The sequence below is a fragment of the Aedes albopictus genome, chromosome 3, assembly GCF_035046485.1.
Source record: "Aedes albopictus strain Foshan chromosome 3, AalbF5, whole genome shotgun sequence".
Lineage (NCBI taxonomy): Eukaryota > Metazoa > Arthropoda > Insecta > Diptera > Culicidae > Aedes > Aedes albopictus.
Window position 1 is genome coordinate 33,148,838 of NC_085138.1, and position 18,591 is coordinate 33,167,428.

The 18,591-nt window shown below is 42.6% G+C and overlaps 1 protein-coding gene across 1 annotated transcript; it reads right to left on the reverse strand.

Moving 5' to 3' along the window:
* Positions 1-145: 145 nt before the first annotated feature.
* Positions 146-11,532, reverse strand: LOC109419216 (polymerase delta-interacting protein 2). The gene is made up of 3 exons (XM_019693428.3): positions 11,239-11,532; positions 10,409-11,048; positions 146-772 (listed from the first exon to the last, which is right to left on the reverse strand). The coding sequence occupies exons 1-3, from the start codon at positions 11,340-11,342 to the stop codon at positions 332-334; spliced, it is 1,185 nt and encodes a 394-aa protein (XP_019548973.3). The 5' UTR covers positions 11,343-11,532; the 3' UTR covers positions 146-331.
* Between the last annotated feature and the right edge of the window lie 7,059 nt (positions 11,533-18,591).

Sequence of the window (18,591 nt, forward strand, 5' to 3'; positions counted from 1 at the left end):
TGATCTACCATGTCATCACTTTCTACATATTTATCGAAGCGAACCCAGAACCTTCAGTGTGGTCTTGCTAAAAAGCTACAAGTTTATAGAACCCATCCCTGTTAAAAAAAATACCTATTTGAAATGAATGCACAAACACAAAAAGGTGTTTTACTCACATTTTTATTGTAATTGGCTTTTTTTACGGTAGGTACTGGGTTATTTTATAGCAATTAAATCATATTCACAACGAACTAGTGCTTCACTTGATCGTCACAATTTTAGCGGAAAACTGCCTCACTGTTCAATAAATATCATTGTTTTAAACACGTAACATCGGACATCCTCGTCGTCAAAACAGATCCTCCATCGAGCTGGATCCCCCGGCTGTGCTGCCGCTGCCGCCGCTGGAAGATCCACCGCCGGATGTCGTCGTGGACGATGGCGACGATCCGGAGCTGTTGGGGCTACTACTGGTCGAATCGTCCGAAGAGTTTCCGCTGTCGTCCGGTTTACTCTCCAGCGAGAACGGTGGTATGCGGCAATCGAACATGTGTCCATCCTCGCGCTCCATTCGGAAGGTGCCCCACATGTGACCGCTGGGTGCCTGTAGGCTCACGTGTGAGCTGTACTGGAAGGCCGGTAGCCGAGGGCTGAGCACCGGCTCCTGGCCAACGACTCCACGGCCACGGACCGTCTCCAGGGTGCCCGAGAGGGAAAAGATTCTCCAGTGTCGTTCGCGGAGCTGCACGCTCAGTTCACCGAGATTTTCCAGACGGATGCAGTAGCGCCACTGGAAGGAGAAAAATAGGAAGCTTTAAATATGGTTTATGAGGAAGGAAATGGTTTTGTTGTTTGGTATACAGAGGCAGCATGCATATTTAAGACAAGGTTGTGGAAACAAAAATATCTAATTATCAGTGGTGGGTTTGCTACTCAGTCGTTAAACGTTAATGCATATCTATCGAATATTTGCTTCTGTTTTCATTGTGATAACTTTCAAATTATCTTTCAATGTTTTCTTATATGCGTTTAGGTTTACCTGGAAACATGCCCGCCTCTGCTAACTATCTAAGTTTATCCCTAATTTAACTTTTCACTCCAAATAGTAATATTGGTAGCGCTCTCTCAGATTTCACTAAAACCTTTTGTCCATTGAAATTCCATGAAGGAATTTCTTTATAAATTCCAAAAAGAGCTTCTCAAAAAACCTTAGCAGATGGAAGAACTCTTTGAGGAGTCCTAGAAGAAACTTCTAAAGAAATATGAGTAAGAACTTATTCCAGAAGGAACTCTGGGAGGAATCCAAAAACGAAACATCTGGGGAGGAAGCTTAAAAAGAGCTCCTGGAAAAATCTCAAAGGCAGAAACCCAAGAAGAAGCTTGTAACCTTACCTAAAACCAACATTCCTGTATCGCGAGAGCATCTATGAAGCTCAAAGTCGTTGCCATACAAAATAAAAGTATAAGTTGCCTTACCATGTTCAAACCACATCACACTTACAACAACACAACAGAACACATTCTCGGTTAGACCATAGCCCTTCAAGCCCACCACAGACCAGCTCTGCCTATGATCGCATAATTGTCCCATATGAATAGGAAACCCAGCAAAGATGGGACTGATATGCGATCATGGGCAGAGCTTGTCGAAGAAAACAAACTCGCTGGAGAGACAACATTCCTGACCAAACGGCCTGTTGAGGAGAGGAAACGCACGATACCCAATCTCTATAATACCTAATCAGAGCACTCTACTTAGCGAATAATTGCCATAAAACCATGCCAGGAACCCTAACGAAAGAGAATTCTCTCATGAGGTTGAAGTCTGAGTCTCTTCGGTTCCTATCGCTGTTATCGCCACCCAGAAGAAATCGAACGCCAAAATACTACCTGAACGAACATATACTCCATCCCCAAAATTTGTGCAAGCGATCAGTGTCCAGTTAATTGTAAAGCAGGCAAGGCCTAATTAGTACGCGCGTATAGTTGAACGTCTGACTGGTGATTGCACGAAATTAATGGGAGTTGAAGTGACTTTTGTGGAGCCACAAATGTTCTCTTTTGCATGTGGATGCATGCTATGATGGATTAGTGATTAACGTTTTTCGAGATCGGTAAGCCTAGAAGAATTGTGGTCTAACATATGTCCCAAATAGTGCTTCTGAGTGGTGATTTACGTGCTTCCTCTATTCAGGCCATTATTTCTGACCCACACGGATGGTGCTAGCAGCCATCAAGCCCAGTGCGGTGCATGGGCCTCGCAGGCGCAACAAGGGGGTTCTGCCGTGGAATGGTCGGCAAGTAGCTGGCATCTGTTTGTCCGGGCAAACCCCAGTTCTGCGGTCGCCGAGGGATACTCCCAGACACTGACACTCACCCCACAATAGGTTTAAGTTCTTAAACCCTAAACGTAAGTAATAAACCACTAATATTTAATTGTTAAATTTATGCTTTCATTTTATTGTGGAATGACTCGTATAGAAACTTTACTGGTTCTCTAAGTATTCGAACCTGGTAGTTTGGTTTGATTGGTTCATGGATTTTGGGACCAATTCTCCTACTTTTCCTTTCTACCAATTTTGTCTCCGTCTCATGCGGCCTTCTTGAGGGAAGGTGACAAGCTTCTTGAGGAATCTCCGAAGGAACAACTCGAGGAATCCCAGAAGGAACACCGAAACGAATCTCTGAATAAACTCTTGGAGGAATCTCAGAAAGTACACCTTTAAGAATCCTCATATTGGTGAATTCTAAAAAAAACTCCCCGATAAACCCCGGAAGGATTTCTTTATTAATGAATCCCAGGTTTTCTTCTGGATTTGCTTCCGAGATTCCTTCAGAAATTCCTTCTGGGATTTTCCCGGGAATTTTATCTAAAATTTCTCCAAGAGTTTCTTCTGACAGTGGATAACTGATACTGAGGAAGATTACAAGTGGTAGTCGAAATACGCGTATCTGTCAAAAGATAAGCAAAACAGGGCGGAATTAAAAGGTACAAAACTGATTAAACTCGTTCGAAGAGGGTATTCTGCTTAGAGGGTTCGAAAAGTCGGTCTGTTTCTTCTAGGATTATTTCTTCCGGAATTCTTTAAGATTCATTCAGGAAATCCCTTCGGGATGTTTCCAGACATTCCTTCAGTGATTCCTCCAGGAGTTCTTCCTAGCATTAATTAGGCTGACCATCCGTCCCGTATTTAACGGGACAACCAAATTTTCAAACACTCGTCATTGGAGCATAGTTAACATTTTTGACTCAATTATTCGTTCTTTCTAGCTGAAATAGCATTACCGTCTACCCCAGGGCTGGAATTCTCATCAAAGTGTAAAAACGCAGTGAGCCACTGGCTGCGCGCATTCAATACAAACGAATGTGCTGCGTACGAATGCTCATTCTCACGGATCTTTTGCTCTTTGAGGCGCACTGCGTTTTGGCGCAGTGCGTAATGTATCTGTTTCACGCAAAGAGTAAAGGACACATGATGCACGCATACTCATTGCGCTGCTCATTGCGCAGTTGGTATGACAGAAATCACAGATAAACGAACGTAACACTGACGAAAATTTCTTCCTATATATCTCAGGATCCTGATAACTTACAGAGTTGGTGTTTTCGGCATAATTATTAGGCTGGTCAAGGACCTACTGGTAATGGGTAGTTTGATTCGGAATTCTTCCATTAGGCGGCGCTAGTGATCGAACAAATTTTATATTTCATATATCTCAGGACTCTGATCACTTAGAAAGATGGTGTCTTCGGCAATGTTGTTTGGTAGGACGAGGGCTTACATTTCATGGACAATTTGTTTCGAAATTTTGCCACTAGGCGGCGCTAGTTACACATTTGCAATGTCATGCAGATGATTGATTTTTTTCATTAAGTATTCAACATGCTGTAATATTGTTTTCTTTGAACATATTCAAGTCAAGTCAAATGTTTTACAAAGACCAATATGTTAGCCGTAAATGTGCAAAATTTCATTTCATTCGGTTCACTTAATTCTGAGATATAGCAGTTTAATGAAAAATACTCAAATATGAATCATTTAATTAGAATCGCTCTAACTTCATGTAAAATTATCCAATCAAACCCAAATTTGTACCATTTAGAGCTAACTAGTTGTGCAATAAGCGATAAAAAATTGAGCATTTTTGGTGCACTTAATAAAAAGTTACAGCTTGCTGAATATTTTTGCGATAAATAATTAAAGTTACATGCTTCTACTCATTTTTAACTAACGCCACCTAATGGTAGAATATTGAAACTATTTACCAATCAACGGAAAGGCCTTAACCAACCAAATAACATTGCCGAAGACACCATCTTTCTAAGTGATCAGAGTCCTGAGATATATGGAATATAAAATTTGCTTGATCGCTATCGCCACCTAGTGGAGGTATTTATAACCAAACGGCCTATCACTAGCAAGACCTTGACTATTCTAACAACTTTGTCAAACACACTAACTATCTAAGTAATCAGGTGCTGAGATATACGGTATGAAATTTTCACAAGTGCCACATCTTGTTGTCTGTGATTTCTGTTATGTCAGAGACAAACAGACGTAATACTGACGAGTTTTTTATACCAAATATCTCATGATCGTGATAACTTCAAGAGTTGATGTCTTCGGAAAAAATATTTTGCTGGTTAAGAACTTACCAATTATGATTCGTTTGATTAAAAATTCCTCCACTAGGCGGCGCTACAGAGCAAACAAAATTTATATTATATATATTTCAGGATTCTGATCACTTAGAAAGTTGGTGTCTTCGGCAATGTTGTTTGGTTGGTTAAGGCCTTTCAGTTGATTGGTAAATAGTTTCAATATTCTGCCAGTAGATGGCGCTAGTTATCAATTAGAAGAAGCATGCAACTTTCATTAATTATCGCAAAAATATTCAGCAAGCTGTAACTTTCTATAGAGTGCACCAAAATTCTAAAATTTTTATCGCTTATTGCACAACTAGTTAGCTCTAAATGGTACAAATTTGGAGTTGATTGGATATTTTTTCATGTCGGAGTTAAAGCGATTCTAGTTAAATGATTCATATTTGAGTATTTTTCATTAAACTGCTATATCTCAAAATTTATTGAACCGAATGAAATAAAATTTTGCACATTTACGGCTAACATATTGGTCTTTGTAAAACATTTGACTTGACTTGAATATGTTCAAAGAAAACAAAATTACAGCATGTTGAATACCTAATGAAAAAAATCAATCATTTTCATGATCTTGCAAATGTGTAACTAGCGCCGCCAAGTGGCGGAGTTTCGAAACAAGTGGTCCATTTACTTTGAGTCCTCGACTTACCAAACAACATTGTCGAAGACACCAACTTTCTAAGTGATCAGAGTCCTGAGATATATAAAATATAAAATATTTCGCTTGTTTTACGGCTCTTTCAGTCTATATTAAGCAGCTAAAACGCCTTTCGCATCTACACACCGAAACGTAGGACAGTAGATGCGAAAGGCGTTTTAGCTGCTTAATATAGACTGAAAGAGCCGTAAAACAAGCGAAATACTCGTCAATACAGTCGTCAGCAGTCAGTCAAATTTATATTTTATTTGTTTGACCTCTAGCACCACCTAGTGGTGGAATACTGAATCAAACGATCCATAACCTTTAGGCCCTTGATCAGCCTAACAACTTTACCGAAAACATCAATTCTCAAAGTAATCAGGATCTTGACAAATATAGGAAGCAAATTTCGACAGTGTTACGTCTGTTTGTCTCTGATTTCACTTCGTTTCGCCTCACTCATTGACAATTTACTTTCACACTCTTTCACAGTGAGCAGAACAAATAACGCAGTGTGTAATGGCAAACTGCTCTCTGCGTGTGAGTTTGCTCACTGCGTTCTTTTTATTTCTCATTGCGTAGCCACCTGCTCTTTGCGCTTTGCGTGTAGAAACAGCGCATTGCGTGCAGTGAGTGAGGAAATGCCAGCCCTGGTCTACCCCCGTTGGTTTGAACGACACCTCATGCAAACCAACGGGGTTCATTTTTTAATTTGAATTTCTAGTAACCCTGCGGGCATCGAAAAACACACTGATGGTAACACTTTTTGCTGTTTTGTTTTGATTCTGCGTTCCGTTTCACCCCGTTCCATGAGCAGAATGACGTTTGAATAATTTTTAGTTTGAACGATGTGCAGATTAGAGGGGGTCAAATTAAAAAGTGTTCAGATTAGATGAGGTCAAACCAACGGGGGTAGACGGTATTAATAACATGCAGTTCTGTTTTTGGACATTGATTTTCTTTTTGTTAAGTTTCCGAAATGTGTCCCGTATTTAAACGGGACAAATCTGGTCAGCCTAGCATTAATCCGAGATTTTTTTTTTGCTAGAGTACGCTTCTGAGATTATTTCAGGAGTACCTGCTGGGATTCCCAAAAGGAGATCCCTTCAGGAACTTTTCCTTTTGAGATTCTGAGGATTCCTCCAAAAGTTCCTTCGCGGAATTCAACCAGAAGTTCTTTTAGTGATTTATAAAGAAGTACTTTCTGAGATTCACCCAGAAGTTCTATTTGGGATTCCTTCCTGTATTCTTCTAGGCGTACCTTTTGTGATTCCTTTTAATGTGCCTTCTAGATTCTGCTGGATTTCTCCAGGAAATCTTTCCGGAATTTCTCCTGCAATTTCTTCCGGGATTTCGTCATTCACTTCTGTATTGATTTCAAGGTGGCGAACCATTCAGTAGATAGAAACGAGTTATGACAGATTATGAACATGGTTTTCCTGCGAAACTAATTGGACTGATTTGTGCGACGCTTGGCGACTTCGCATGAACTACGAATTGTACCAACGTCGAGTTAACCGTTTCGCGCTCCGAAGGCTACCTTGGAGGAACCCGCTTCGCCTTTCGAATTACGAAAGCCGGTGTCAGTTGATTGACTTGCAACCTCTGCGTATACGAAGAGGTGCTTGTAGAATCTTGACCGAAGCCGATACTCTACAAGGGCGAATAGATTTTGAAACTATTACTACAACAAGTGTTCAACCACGATTGCTGCGGAACAGCTTGATGCTAAGGCTTCCTCTTTGTCGTAGCAATTACGGGATAAGAAGTGCTTTGCTAGGTTTACAGCATATTTTCAAATGTGTGGCATTAGTCTTCGATTTCCACATGACAAGCAACGTATGTACTGAAGAGAAGGTTCACTAATGCTATTGGGTCAAGATGTAGGATCTGACTATCATTGATTGATGATTCGATACATTTAGCTAGCCATCACCCTACAGTATGCCGTATGCAGCTTGAGATCCTAGGACTGAGTGAAAGCCGTGGACAAGATTCCGAAATGTGATATCAAGATCCTCATGGGCGACTTCAACGCGAAGGTTGGTTCCGACAACTCGGACTATGAGCACGTCATGAGTCGCCATGGTCTCGGAGAAATGAGCGAAAACGGAGAGCTGTTTGCAGAGTTTTATGGCAACAATGACATGGTGATTGGGGGATCACTCTTTCCTCATCGACCAGTGCACGATGTGACATGGGTTGCCCGTGATGGCGTCACGGAAAAACCAATCGACCACATCTGCATCAGCCGAAAATGGAGACGGAGGCTTCTTGATGTGCGGAACAAACGTAGCGCCGACATTACGTCCGACCATCATCTCCTAATCGGCGAGATTCGGCTGCGCATTGTTAGGATCCAGCGACAGGAGGAGAAAATCGGGCGCCGGTTCAACACACGCCGACTGGAAGACGCTGCGGTGAAAAGGTCCTTCGTCGAGGAGCTAGAGAACCATGCTGCGGATATACCAGAAGGTGGAAGCGTAGAAGATCAATGGAGCTCAATCAAGAACGCCTTCATCGCCACCGGCGAGAATAATTTGAGTGAGCTACGCACCTGGAGAAAGCAGTGGATCACAGATGATACCTGGAGGAAGATAGAGAAGCGAAGGAACGCCAAAGCCGCGATAGAGCGAGCGGAAACACGAGGAGCCAAAGCCGTAGCCCGGCAGCGCTATTCGGCTCTTGAGAAGGAAGTGGAACGCTCATGTAGACGGGACAAGAGAGCGTGGGCGAACTCCCTAGCCGATGAAGGCAAGAAATCCGCAAACACCGGCGACATCCGTCTCCTCTTCGATGTGCCACGTCGAATTGGTGGGACTAAGATGAATGCTACGATGCCCGTGAAAGACACGTCTGGACAGTTACTGACCAACCCGGCTGACCAGTTAAAACGCTGTTTCGAGCATTTTGGAAATCTTTTTCAAGTATAGGCCACGCCATCAACACCTCAGCATGATCCGCCAAGGGTTACCTGTGTTAACAGTGCTCCATCAGTGCAGGAGATAGAAACAGCCATTCGTAGCATGAAATCGAACAGGGCCCAGGGGTCAATCGCAAATCAGCTGAGATGCTCAAAGCTGACCCCGTAGTATCCGCACAACTACTGCATCAATTATTCTGCAACATATGGAAAACCGCGACATTTCCGGCCGACTGGATGCAAGGCGTCTTAGTAAAGGTACCCAAAAAGGGTGATGCGATAACACAGCGCAACATTTTTTTTGTCTCAAGAGCAAACTTATGTGTCTCCGAAGGATTTTGGGCCGCTGAATTCGAATCCGGGCTCAGATTTGCTCCAACACGTCACAATTTTGAGCTATACCTCAATTTATAGGGCAATATATGCGATTTTGGGCTTTTTTGACTGCAAGTTATTAAGCATGGAAATATTTTTTTAAGCAATCAAAAGGTTAATTGGTCAATTACCATCTAAATTAACGACTCATGCAAAATATTTCGTTTATACTAATCAAATTTGATAGATTTAAGCATTTTATGTTAGTATGAAAACTTGCATGCAACTTTTGGAGGGTGACTTGTATGGGAAATATCATACCTAACATAAATCGCTTAAAACTATCAAATTCGATTTGGTAAAACGAAATATTTTGCATGAGTCGTTAATATAGATGTTAATTGACCAATCGCATATTTAGCCCTATAAATTGAGGTATAGCTCAAAATTGTGACGTGTTGGAGCAAATCTGAGCCCGGACTCGAGTTCAGCGGTCCAAAATCTGTCAGAGACACATAAGTTTGCTTTTGAGACAGACCAAAAGTTAATTTTTGTTACGCTGTGTAATTGGTGGGGCATCATGGTACTGTGTGCATCGTTCTCAAAGTCTCCTACAAAGTGATCCTTAACCGGATACAGGAGAAGATTGACGCAACTCTCCGACGGCAGCGACCAGGATTCCGTGCCGGACGATCCTGTATTGTCACGTTCCGTATCATTAAGGAGCAATTTAATGAATTCCAAGAGTCTCTACCATGTGGGAAGCCCTCCGACGCAAGGGTCTCCCTGAGAAAATCATCGGCCTCATTGAAGCACAGTACAAGGCAGAGTACTGCACAACGGTGTCTTGTCCGATCCCATCCGGGTCGTTGCTAGAGTGAGGCAAGGATGTATCCTATCACCGCTAATGTTCCTCATCGTAATCGACGAGATCCTGGTAAGTGCGATTGACCGTGAACCAAATCGTGGATTGCTGTGGCAACCCATTACCATGGAGCACCTAAATGACTTTGAACTGGCTGATGACATTGCTCTCCTAGCTCAACGGCGCTCTGATATGCAGAGCAAGCTCGATGATCTTGCCAATCGCTCCTCAGCGGCAGGTCTTACCATCAACGTCAACAAGACCAAATCGTTGGATGTTAACACGGTCAACCCTTCCAGCTTTACGGTAGCTGGGCAATCAGTGGAAAATGTTGAAAACTTCCAATATCTTGGTAGCCAAATGGCGGCCGATGGCGGCACCAAGATCGACATAGGTAAACGGGTCAAGAAGGCGAAGACTGCTTTTGGGAGTTTAAGAAATCTATGGAAAAACAATCAGATCAGTCGACGCACCAAAATTCGAATTTTTAACTAGAACGTGAAATCTGTGCTGATATACGTCAGTGAAACCTGGTGTGTATCAGTGGAGAATACGCAACGGCTGCAGGTCTTGATCAATAGATGCCTGCGGTATATAGTTCGTGCATGGTGGCCTCACAATTGGATATCCAACGTGGAGCTCCATCGTCGATGTCATCAAAAGCCGATAGCGACAGAAATTCGGGAGCGAAAGTGGAGGTAGGTCGGCCACACTCTACGCAGGGGCGGAAACAAAATCTGCAAACAAGCGTTAGACTGGAGGAACCCAGTAGGACATCGCAGCAGAGGCAGACTCAGAGGCTCATGACGGCGCAGCCTCAACAACAAAATCGAGCAATTCGACAGAAATTTGACCTGGCAACAGGTCAAGGCGATGGCTGGCAATCGCCCAGGATGGAAATCTTTCAATTCGGCTCTCTGCCGTGGGTTCCCAGGACTAAAAGTATCGCCCTACAGTGTAAGCTTCTTTCACAGGGCCAATACCAAGATCTAGAATAAATGCACCACTACTTCCACTCACCCAATAAACCGAAGCGGCCGGCGTCTCGCGGCATCCCATGTAGAACGGAATCACCGTCACCCGAATGCCTTCGGTCGTTTCCTTGTGCACGTCGGACAGCTCCAGCCAGGGATGATTCTTCTTCTGCCACGCCCTCAGTGTATCCTGAGCGCTAAAGGGCGGATCCTTGTCCGGCTGATGAGCCAGGAACTTATCGAACAACTCGTGCTGAAGCGGATGCTGCTCACCGGAACTGTACGGCAGTATGTCCTCGTGGGCCACATAGTCCAGCCCCGGGATGGCGTACAGACTTCGACTGGACTCCTGATTGCCCAGGAAGGTCACGGCCTCCGTCTGGGCGCGGATGTACGGACAATCCCGCTGGTCGATCAGCACCTGATAGAAAGTGTGCGTCTTCTTCTGCACTTCCTTAGTGGTTCCATTTGGGGGTGGCGTGGGCGAGTCACCTCCGGCCGGTGCAGCGGCTGTCGTCTCGTTCTGTATGCTCTTGTTTTGTGCGGGCAAGTCCCGATCGTACACTCGAGCCAACCACGGAAACAAAATCACTCCACGGTAGCCGAATACCCTGTGCAGGAAGAGTTGACCCGTTTCGTACTTTCCCTGCGCCTTTGGAAGCTCCAATTTCCCCACTTCGGCTAGGCTGAAATGAAAATAAATCGCAATAAAATTATATAATCTGATGCGCTGAGCTTGTTATGGATGTGGTTCTTTCTAATCCGTCCCCCATTCAAATCCAGATATATTCGTTACAACCTTTTGTATAGAACAAACACATCCCTCTATTGTTCATCCAAAGTAGACTTTGACGAACACTCAGAAATGAAGCCTACCGTGTTTTGTGTTGATCGGTGACGGAAAAGTACCGCACCGAGAGCTGGAAGCAAATCGGCCGGAGTTGTCGCACAATCCGTGGCATAACGTAGAAACCCATCATTATTTCTGTCTTCTATTCAAATGTCGGCCGAGGGTTTCGTTTGTTCGATTATTGGGGAAAGTTTGTCGAAAACCGATGGAAAACACTGCTCTATTTTTTTTGCTCGCTGTTTTGTTGCCGACGAAGCACAGCAGCTAAAACCCTTTTTTTTTTGCTTCGTTTTGTGCGCGGTTGTCAAAATTTTCTCGCATCCGAACCGAAAACTGTCACTGTCGCTCGCGATGACAATCATGCATGACGATGATGATGACGAGCGTTCACGTTCTCTCGTTTTCTAACCTTCGTTTTAGGGCATCTCCATCTGATCAGTAAATCCCAAGCTTTCAGATGCTCCCGATGCCCTTTTTCCAGCAGACATAAATAAATATTTACACAATAGAGATAATATTGTCGCGCTTATCTTTTATTAGAGTCCTGCGGCGGTCGTACGCTTGCAAGGCATACCGCCGCATGACAGTCGCAAGGCAAAACAAAAGAAAAAGTGTTCCCGCCAAAAACAAAAGCACGTGGGTTTCGCGAAGTGACAGATGTTTTTGAATGTATTTGTGACGAACGGCAAGAGTAGCTCATGTCGTTTTCGTTTTTGCGGCGGTGCTACACCGCTTTGTGCTACACTTTTTGCTGAATAAACGAACATTTTTGGTGCAGTTGCATTGGTGTGCGTGTATAAACACCAAAATATTGACAACTTTGCAAACGCTGATTGGTGGACACGGTGTGCACCAGCTACACTCCCGATTTTTTGAGTGCTACACTATCATGCACGGTGCAGAAAAAGTGCTGCACCGGTGTAGCACGAAAATCAAAAACGAACATTTTCGGTGCAAAAGTGCTACACCGGTGTAGCTCCACCGCAAAAACGAAATCGACATCAGTGTACAGTCTGTTGATAACACAGTCCCGCAAAGAGTGAAACCAAATCTACCTATCGAACTGTCAAATCGGCTACCTATCGAGCACGCCAGCAAAATTATGAAAACAAAGTCTGGCGAAGAAGAAGAACAACAATCAAGAGAAGCTGCTTTGCGTGTCTCTATATATACAGTCTCTAGCTCAGTGGAATGAGTGTTCTTGCTGTCAAACCCCATATAGTGGAATTATATACTTTTAAATCTTGTGACGCTGTTATGATTAGTGACTGTCGCGCTAATATCAGAAGCCAGAGGCAGATAATCGCCATATTCTGATTTTTCTTGAGAGGCATAATAAAACCACAGACAAACAGACGTAACCTTGGACGTAACACTCTGATAATTCTCATCGTACACCGATTTAACGGTATTTTTCAAAATTTGATAGTTGGCCAACTGCCCAACCGTGGCGCTCGCATAGTTTTTGTTCGAGTTTGACGTTGCTCACTACCGCCACCTAGTTGGTGGTCGGCCAAACTTAGTCCTTTTAGCATTGGGCGAATATGTTTCCGTGACTATGATTTGAATCGAAAAATGTTCGAAGTGTTACGTCTGTTTGTCTGTGATGAAACTATATGGGCCTTTTCATTTGACGTCTTAAATCAGCTGATTTTTCGGGCGTTTGACAGTTCTTCTATGAAGATGACACTTTCTTGTTAGCATCTGTTGTTCAAGCTTTGTAAACAAATGCATGCACGGAACTGTCACATGAAAAGGCCTATTAGAGGACGTTGGGCCAAAGGTTACACTGCGAACCCAGCTCCACAGACAAACAGACATACTACTTAGAAGAAAATTGCTTCAAAAACATCGTTTGGCATCTCACTAGCACCCTCTATAATGCTCAATCCGAAGCACTCATTTGCAGGTGTTGTTTCCCTCGGCTCGTTGTTACAATTTTGCAGGTGACAACTCCCCCGAGGCGTCATCCATTCATAAAACATGAATGAAGGTTCATGATTGAGTCATTTTATGTAAACATTGATCGGCGTCGCGTTCATTTCTCTGCAAAATTGAGGCACAGCAGCGCCACCATGACACATGCGAGCACAGTCCGAACCACACTATATTTTCAAAATGACCGTTAAATCGTGCGATGATTCCGATTTGAGTAGTATGTCTGTTTATCTGTGCCCAGCTCTACTCTTTAAGGAGTAAAAAATACCCTCTTTCGACAACTATATGAAACTGTCAAAAAATAGGGTACTTCAAAATTTTCAATAAAGGGTATTTTTTGCTATTTGCATGTTTCGAGCGCATTTCCATTAATGGATGAAAATTGTGTTATAATATTTTTCTCGCGCTCAGCAACAGGAGATAGCAAGATGGACACAGTTAAAATGTAAGTTTGCATTGAAATAATATTTTACCAGCTTTTCAAACGGTTTATTATTAATTAATTATATACTCCTTTTGCAGGGATCCCGCCAGATAGTGGATTGAATATATTCAAGACTGGAGAAGACGAGAAACCTATACTTTCGAGCATCTCGTCAAATTACTATCCAGGTTGGTGAGAAGTATTCCTTCCGCCCATTGCATTCTACCCCGAAGGATTTCATCACCTCATGTTGCAGCGTCATGGCGTCGGGCGGAACTTTACAGTAAAATTACTGGATAATTGATTTTTATGTTGTTTAATAAAATTTTATTTTTTACATAATTGTATGTTCTCGTTGTTTCTTGTTTTTTAATTCTTCAAAATCTAAATTCAAGAGAAGTTTCTATAAAAATGAAAACAGAGTGAAATTTACTCTTTTTCCTGCGTTTTGATTTGGAAAAAGGGTAAAATTTATCTGCTGGTTTGACGTACAAGGCCTGTACTCTTTAAAGAGTACAGGCTTTTTACTCTTTTTATGAGTTCACCTAGTTACTCTCAAAGAGAGTACATTTCTACCCTTTAAAGAGTAGTTTGGTTTCTCAGTGTAGGCCTTATGGAAATCTTATACCCCGGACAGGCATCACATTGTGATACGAGTGTGATTCCTGTAGAACGGTACGCAGTGTCAAGAAAATTTTGACAAGACTGACTTGAACTGAGAGAATTTTCAGTATGGCACTTATTTCAAGCGCAATTGGGTTGTTTAATGAATAAAATATTGCTATTTTCTATAGCCTAAGCAAAAGAGCTCATTTTTCTGAGTATTACGTCAATTTATTGGATTCCAATACCTTTGTTTTGAAGGTCAAATTAACAAAACAGTTTTAACTTTCGTGGGTAGAATGACAGTTCAATCGCTAAAAAGACAGTTCGACCCGAACAAAAAAATTTCCCCATACAAAAAAATGCATCACACATAAATTCAAATTACGCATTTAAGCCCAGTTTCGTGTTCAAAAGAAATCACTCAAGTAAGTTCTTATTATTATTATTAGCTTTATTAAGGAGATTTTCAGCCCGCGGCTGGTTCATCTCCATAGTAAGTTCTTGACCGATTCCTGGCTGAAACTTTACACAGTGACTGTTATTTGAACTGTCATTCCTTCGCAACTGCGTACTACGATCGAAGAAAAACGGTTTCTTGGCGTTTCAGGCAGGGCATTTCCCATGCATCAAAATAGGCCTTAAAATTCATCCTGAACTGCAAACAGTGCTTTAGAATATAAATGCCGCTGCACATATTTTCCATCCGACTATTACACGCAACCTTGCATGGAAAACGTTTATGTGCGCGCATATAGATTGTAATAATGGAGTGAGATGGATTACTTTTTTTATTCGTTGATATATTATGTTTCCAGTTCAAAACCGAATTAGCGACATTTTTTCTTTGACTTCCGCTGCTTTTGCCTTGCGTTAAACACAATGTCGGAAGTGGGGCGCTGTATTGAACACCTGGTGCGCTATACAGCGCCCCACTTCCGACATTGTGTTTAACGCAAGGCAAAAGCAGCGGAGGTCAAAGAAAAAATGTCGCTAATTCGGTTTTGAACTGGAAACATAATACTTTCGAGTATATCTTCGAAGAGGAAAAATAAATACTCACACGTCAGATTGCATGGCATTTAGCAGCTGAACGAACCATGTATTCATTGCACCAACCGAGAGTGCGTTCAATGCTGTTTTTGGTAGCGGTGGCAAAACTCAATCTATGGGAAAAGCGGTGTGACAATATTTTGGTGGGACAATATTTTCCGCGTGTGAGTCTATTACGGGGTTTGATCCGCAAGATTTTTGCCAATAAATATGTGCGTTTTTTTTTAAGTGTACTCACATCACAGACAAACAGACATACTACTTGTAGCAACCTTGGGCGCACAATCCTATCCCCATTAGAGCTGGTGTACTATCCCCCAATTTTCTTTGCGTCAAGCTGTCACTTTGGCAGGTCTGCGTTCGAGCACGTCCGCTCAGCTCACCGTCACGGCGTCAGCCAACTTCCGTTTAGACTTGAGTTAGCCATTCTCGATCAGACCGTCGCGCAATAAAGTCCGCATTTTATTTATATTTTCTTTCTTTTAAAAAACGTGTTTGCGTGAAACCGTCTCCGAACGTCCCGAAAAATACCACATACTTAGAAGAAAATTGCTTCAAAAAAATCGTTTGGCATCTCACTAGCACCCTCTATAATGCTCAATCCGAAGCATTCGTTTGCAGGTGTTGTTTCCCTCGGCTCGATGTAACAATTTTGCAGGTGACGACTCCCCCGAGGCGTCATCCATTCATAAAACATGAATGAAGGTTCATGATTGAGTCATTTTATGTAAACATTGATCGGCGTCGCGTTCATTTCTCTCCAAAGTTGAGAGGTGATGTAGGCACAGCAGCGCCACCAAGACACATACGAGCACAGTCCGAACCACACGTTATTTTCAAAATGACCGTTGTGGAGCGGACCTGGTGTAATGGTTAGAACACAATTGACTATCACGCCGAGGACCTGGGATCGAATCCCACTCCCGACAAACTCACAAAATGGGTTCTTCCTTCGGAAGGGAAGTAAAGCGTGGGTCCCGAGATGAACTAGCCTAGGGCTAAAAATCTCGTTAATACAGATAATAAAAAAAAATGACCGTTAAATCGTGCGATGATTTCGATTTGAGTAGTATGTCTGTTTGTCTGTGCTCACATCCCATCGTATCGCTTTTTAACGGATTATGTAATAAGTATCGGACTTATTAAGAAAACACCCGAACTTCCTACGAAGTATTTTATTTCGATCCACTGTACACGCTGTCTTGGTCACAACTGCCTAACTACATACAACTGCCTAACAGTTCTTTTACAAGTGTTGCCAGATTAGATAAAACTAAAACTTATTACACGCTTTCTCTTTTTTTATGTAGCTCAAAAACTCATTTAACCTAATCTGTTTAAATGTCAAGCCTATTTGGGGGGCGAACAACACGTCCACTACGCGTTTTGTAGGGTACACTTCGTGAAGTGTCATCTGAATCTGATTCAGACATAGCATTGGATAGATCGACGTCAATGGGTGACTCGGAATCACTTGCTGTATAGAAGCTTTCAGGATCAGCTTCTAGGAATAGCGATGCATCAGGTGACTGTGGTTCTGACCTTTCACCTTCCTGGAAGTCGAGATTAACAGGAGGACCTCCGTTTCGTGTTTTTGCAATGAACCGTCTATTTCGTCAGAAGTGATTTCCAAACCCATCCCTAACAACGTATGATCGACTGTTAACAATACGTACAATTTGACCGTAGTGCCACGTGCCACTCTTTGCCGTTCTTTTTTAAAAATCACGCTGTCACCAATATTCAGGACTGACGATCATAGTAGTGCTTCTGGTACCGGCGCTTACGTTCCATCATTTCCGTAACACTGTTTTCTTCCAAGTTGTTACGCAAAAGCAGGCCACTGGACGTTGGTAGCCGAGTTTTAAGTTGACGACCGAAAAACAACTGACACGGAGAGACACCCATACTGACTACAGGAGTAGTGTTGTATTCGAGCAAGCGATACCGGAAAGACTTTACATCACCCGCTTCATAGGACCTTTTAAGGATATTTTTGGCGATTGCTACCCCTTTTTCTGCTAGCCCATTGCTCTGAGGGTATCGAGGGCTCGACAACACAAACTCAATGTTGCACTCATTAGCATAGGAATCAAAGGCAGACGAGTTGAAAGGGACATTTATCACACCTTATTTGCGTGGGATAACCGTAATCACAAAAGACTCGATCAAGGACGTCTATCACATGACGGGCAGACTTCTCACTCAGTTGTCTTGATATTACATACCCTGAGTAAGCATCTATGATCACTACATGGTCATGCCCAGCATACTCATACAGATCAACGCCAACACGCTGAAACGGGTAACAAGGAAGAAAATCTTGATGGAGAGGCTCTTTTTGAATATTACGCGTAAACTTTTCACACACAGTCCATTCCTTTACTAGCTCCGAAATATCATTCGACATCCCTGGCCAAAAGAACTGGGCTCGTGCACGAGCAAGCGTTTTCTCCATTCCCAAATGAGGTGCATGCAACCACTTAGATATTGTTGACTGCAGCAATGTCGGAACAACCAAACGGTGCTCCTTGAACAGTATTCCGTTTTCGTAATGAAGTAAGTGACGATGTTTGTAGAATAACTGCCCAAGATCATCCAATTGATGGTAAGTTGGCCAGCCATGCTCAACGTAACCAATGATGCGACGATATCGCTCGTCTTTGTCCAATGTTTCCACATAAAGCTTGTAATTATCAGGGGATAGGCAAACACTACGAGATAATGTGTGAATCATACCGGACAATAACTCCTCGCACAAGTCCTTTTCACTATAGTCCTATAGGACTCGAAAAATAAAAAAAAAATCAAAAAGTTATTTTATGGGCATTACCTGAAAGGAATACATGAAAAATGAGTAAATATGTCATATTAACCAATGCTTGACCTATTGCTAATTTAGAGAAAATTTTCCACTTTACGGAAGATTAAAAAGCTACCGCAGCTGTCAGACTGATGATTTTCACTCAGGTATCATCAATCAGTCCAAGGATACCTTGGATCGAGCCTTGGATACGACGCCGATGATCATTATTTGTTGTTGTTTTTCAGAACATTTAACTTTGCAAGCATGCTTTGATTTGGCCAAACTTTTCAATGATACCATCATTTTCATGGCTGCGGTAAGGGCTTTGACAGCTGCGGTAGAACTCGGCGGCTACCGCAGGGTGGAAAATTTTCTAAAATTCCGCAATATTTGTGCAATAATTGAGATAGGCCTTTAGGAGCCTATTGACGATTTCGGCTTATTAGATTTTGAACGATTCCTTTGACTAGACATTTTCAAAAACTACGCTTAAGCGAATGAATTCATCAGTCATCGCCCTCCATCATCATTCGCGCAGATTTTCGTGCAAACTGT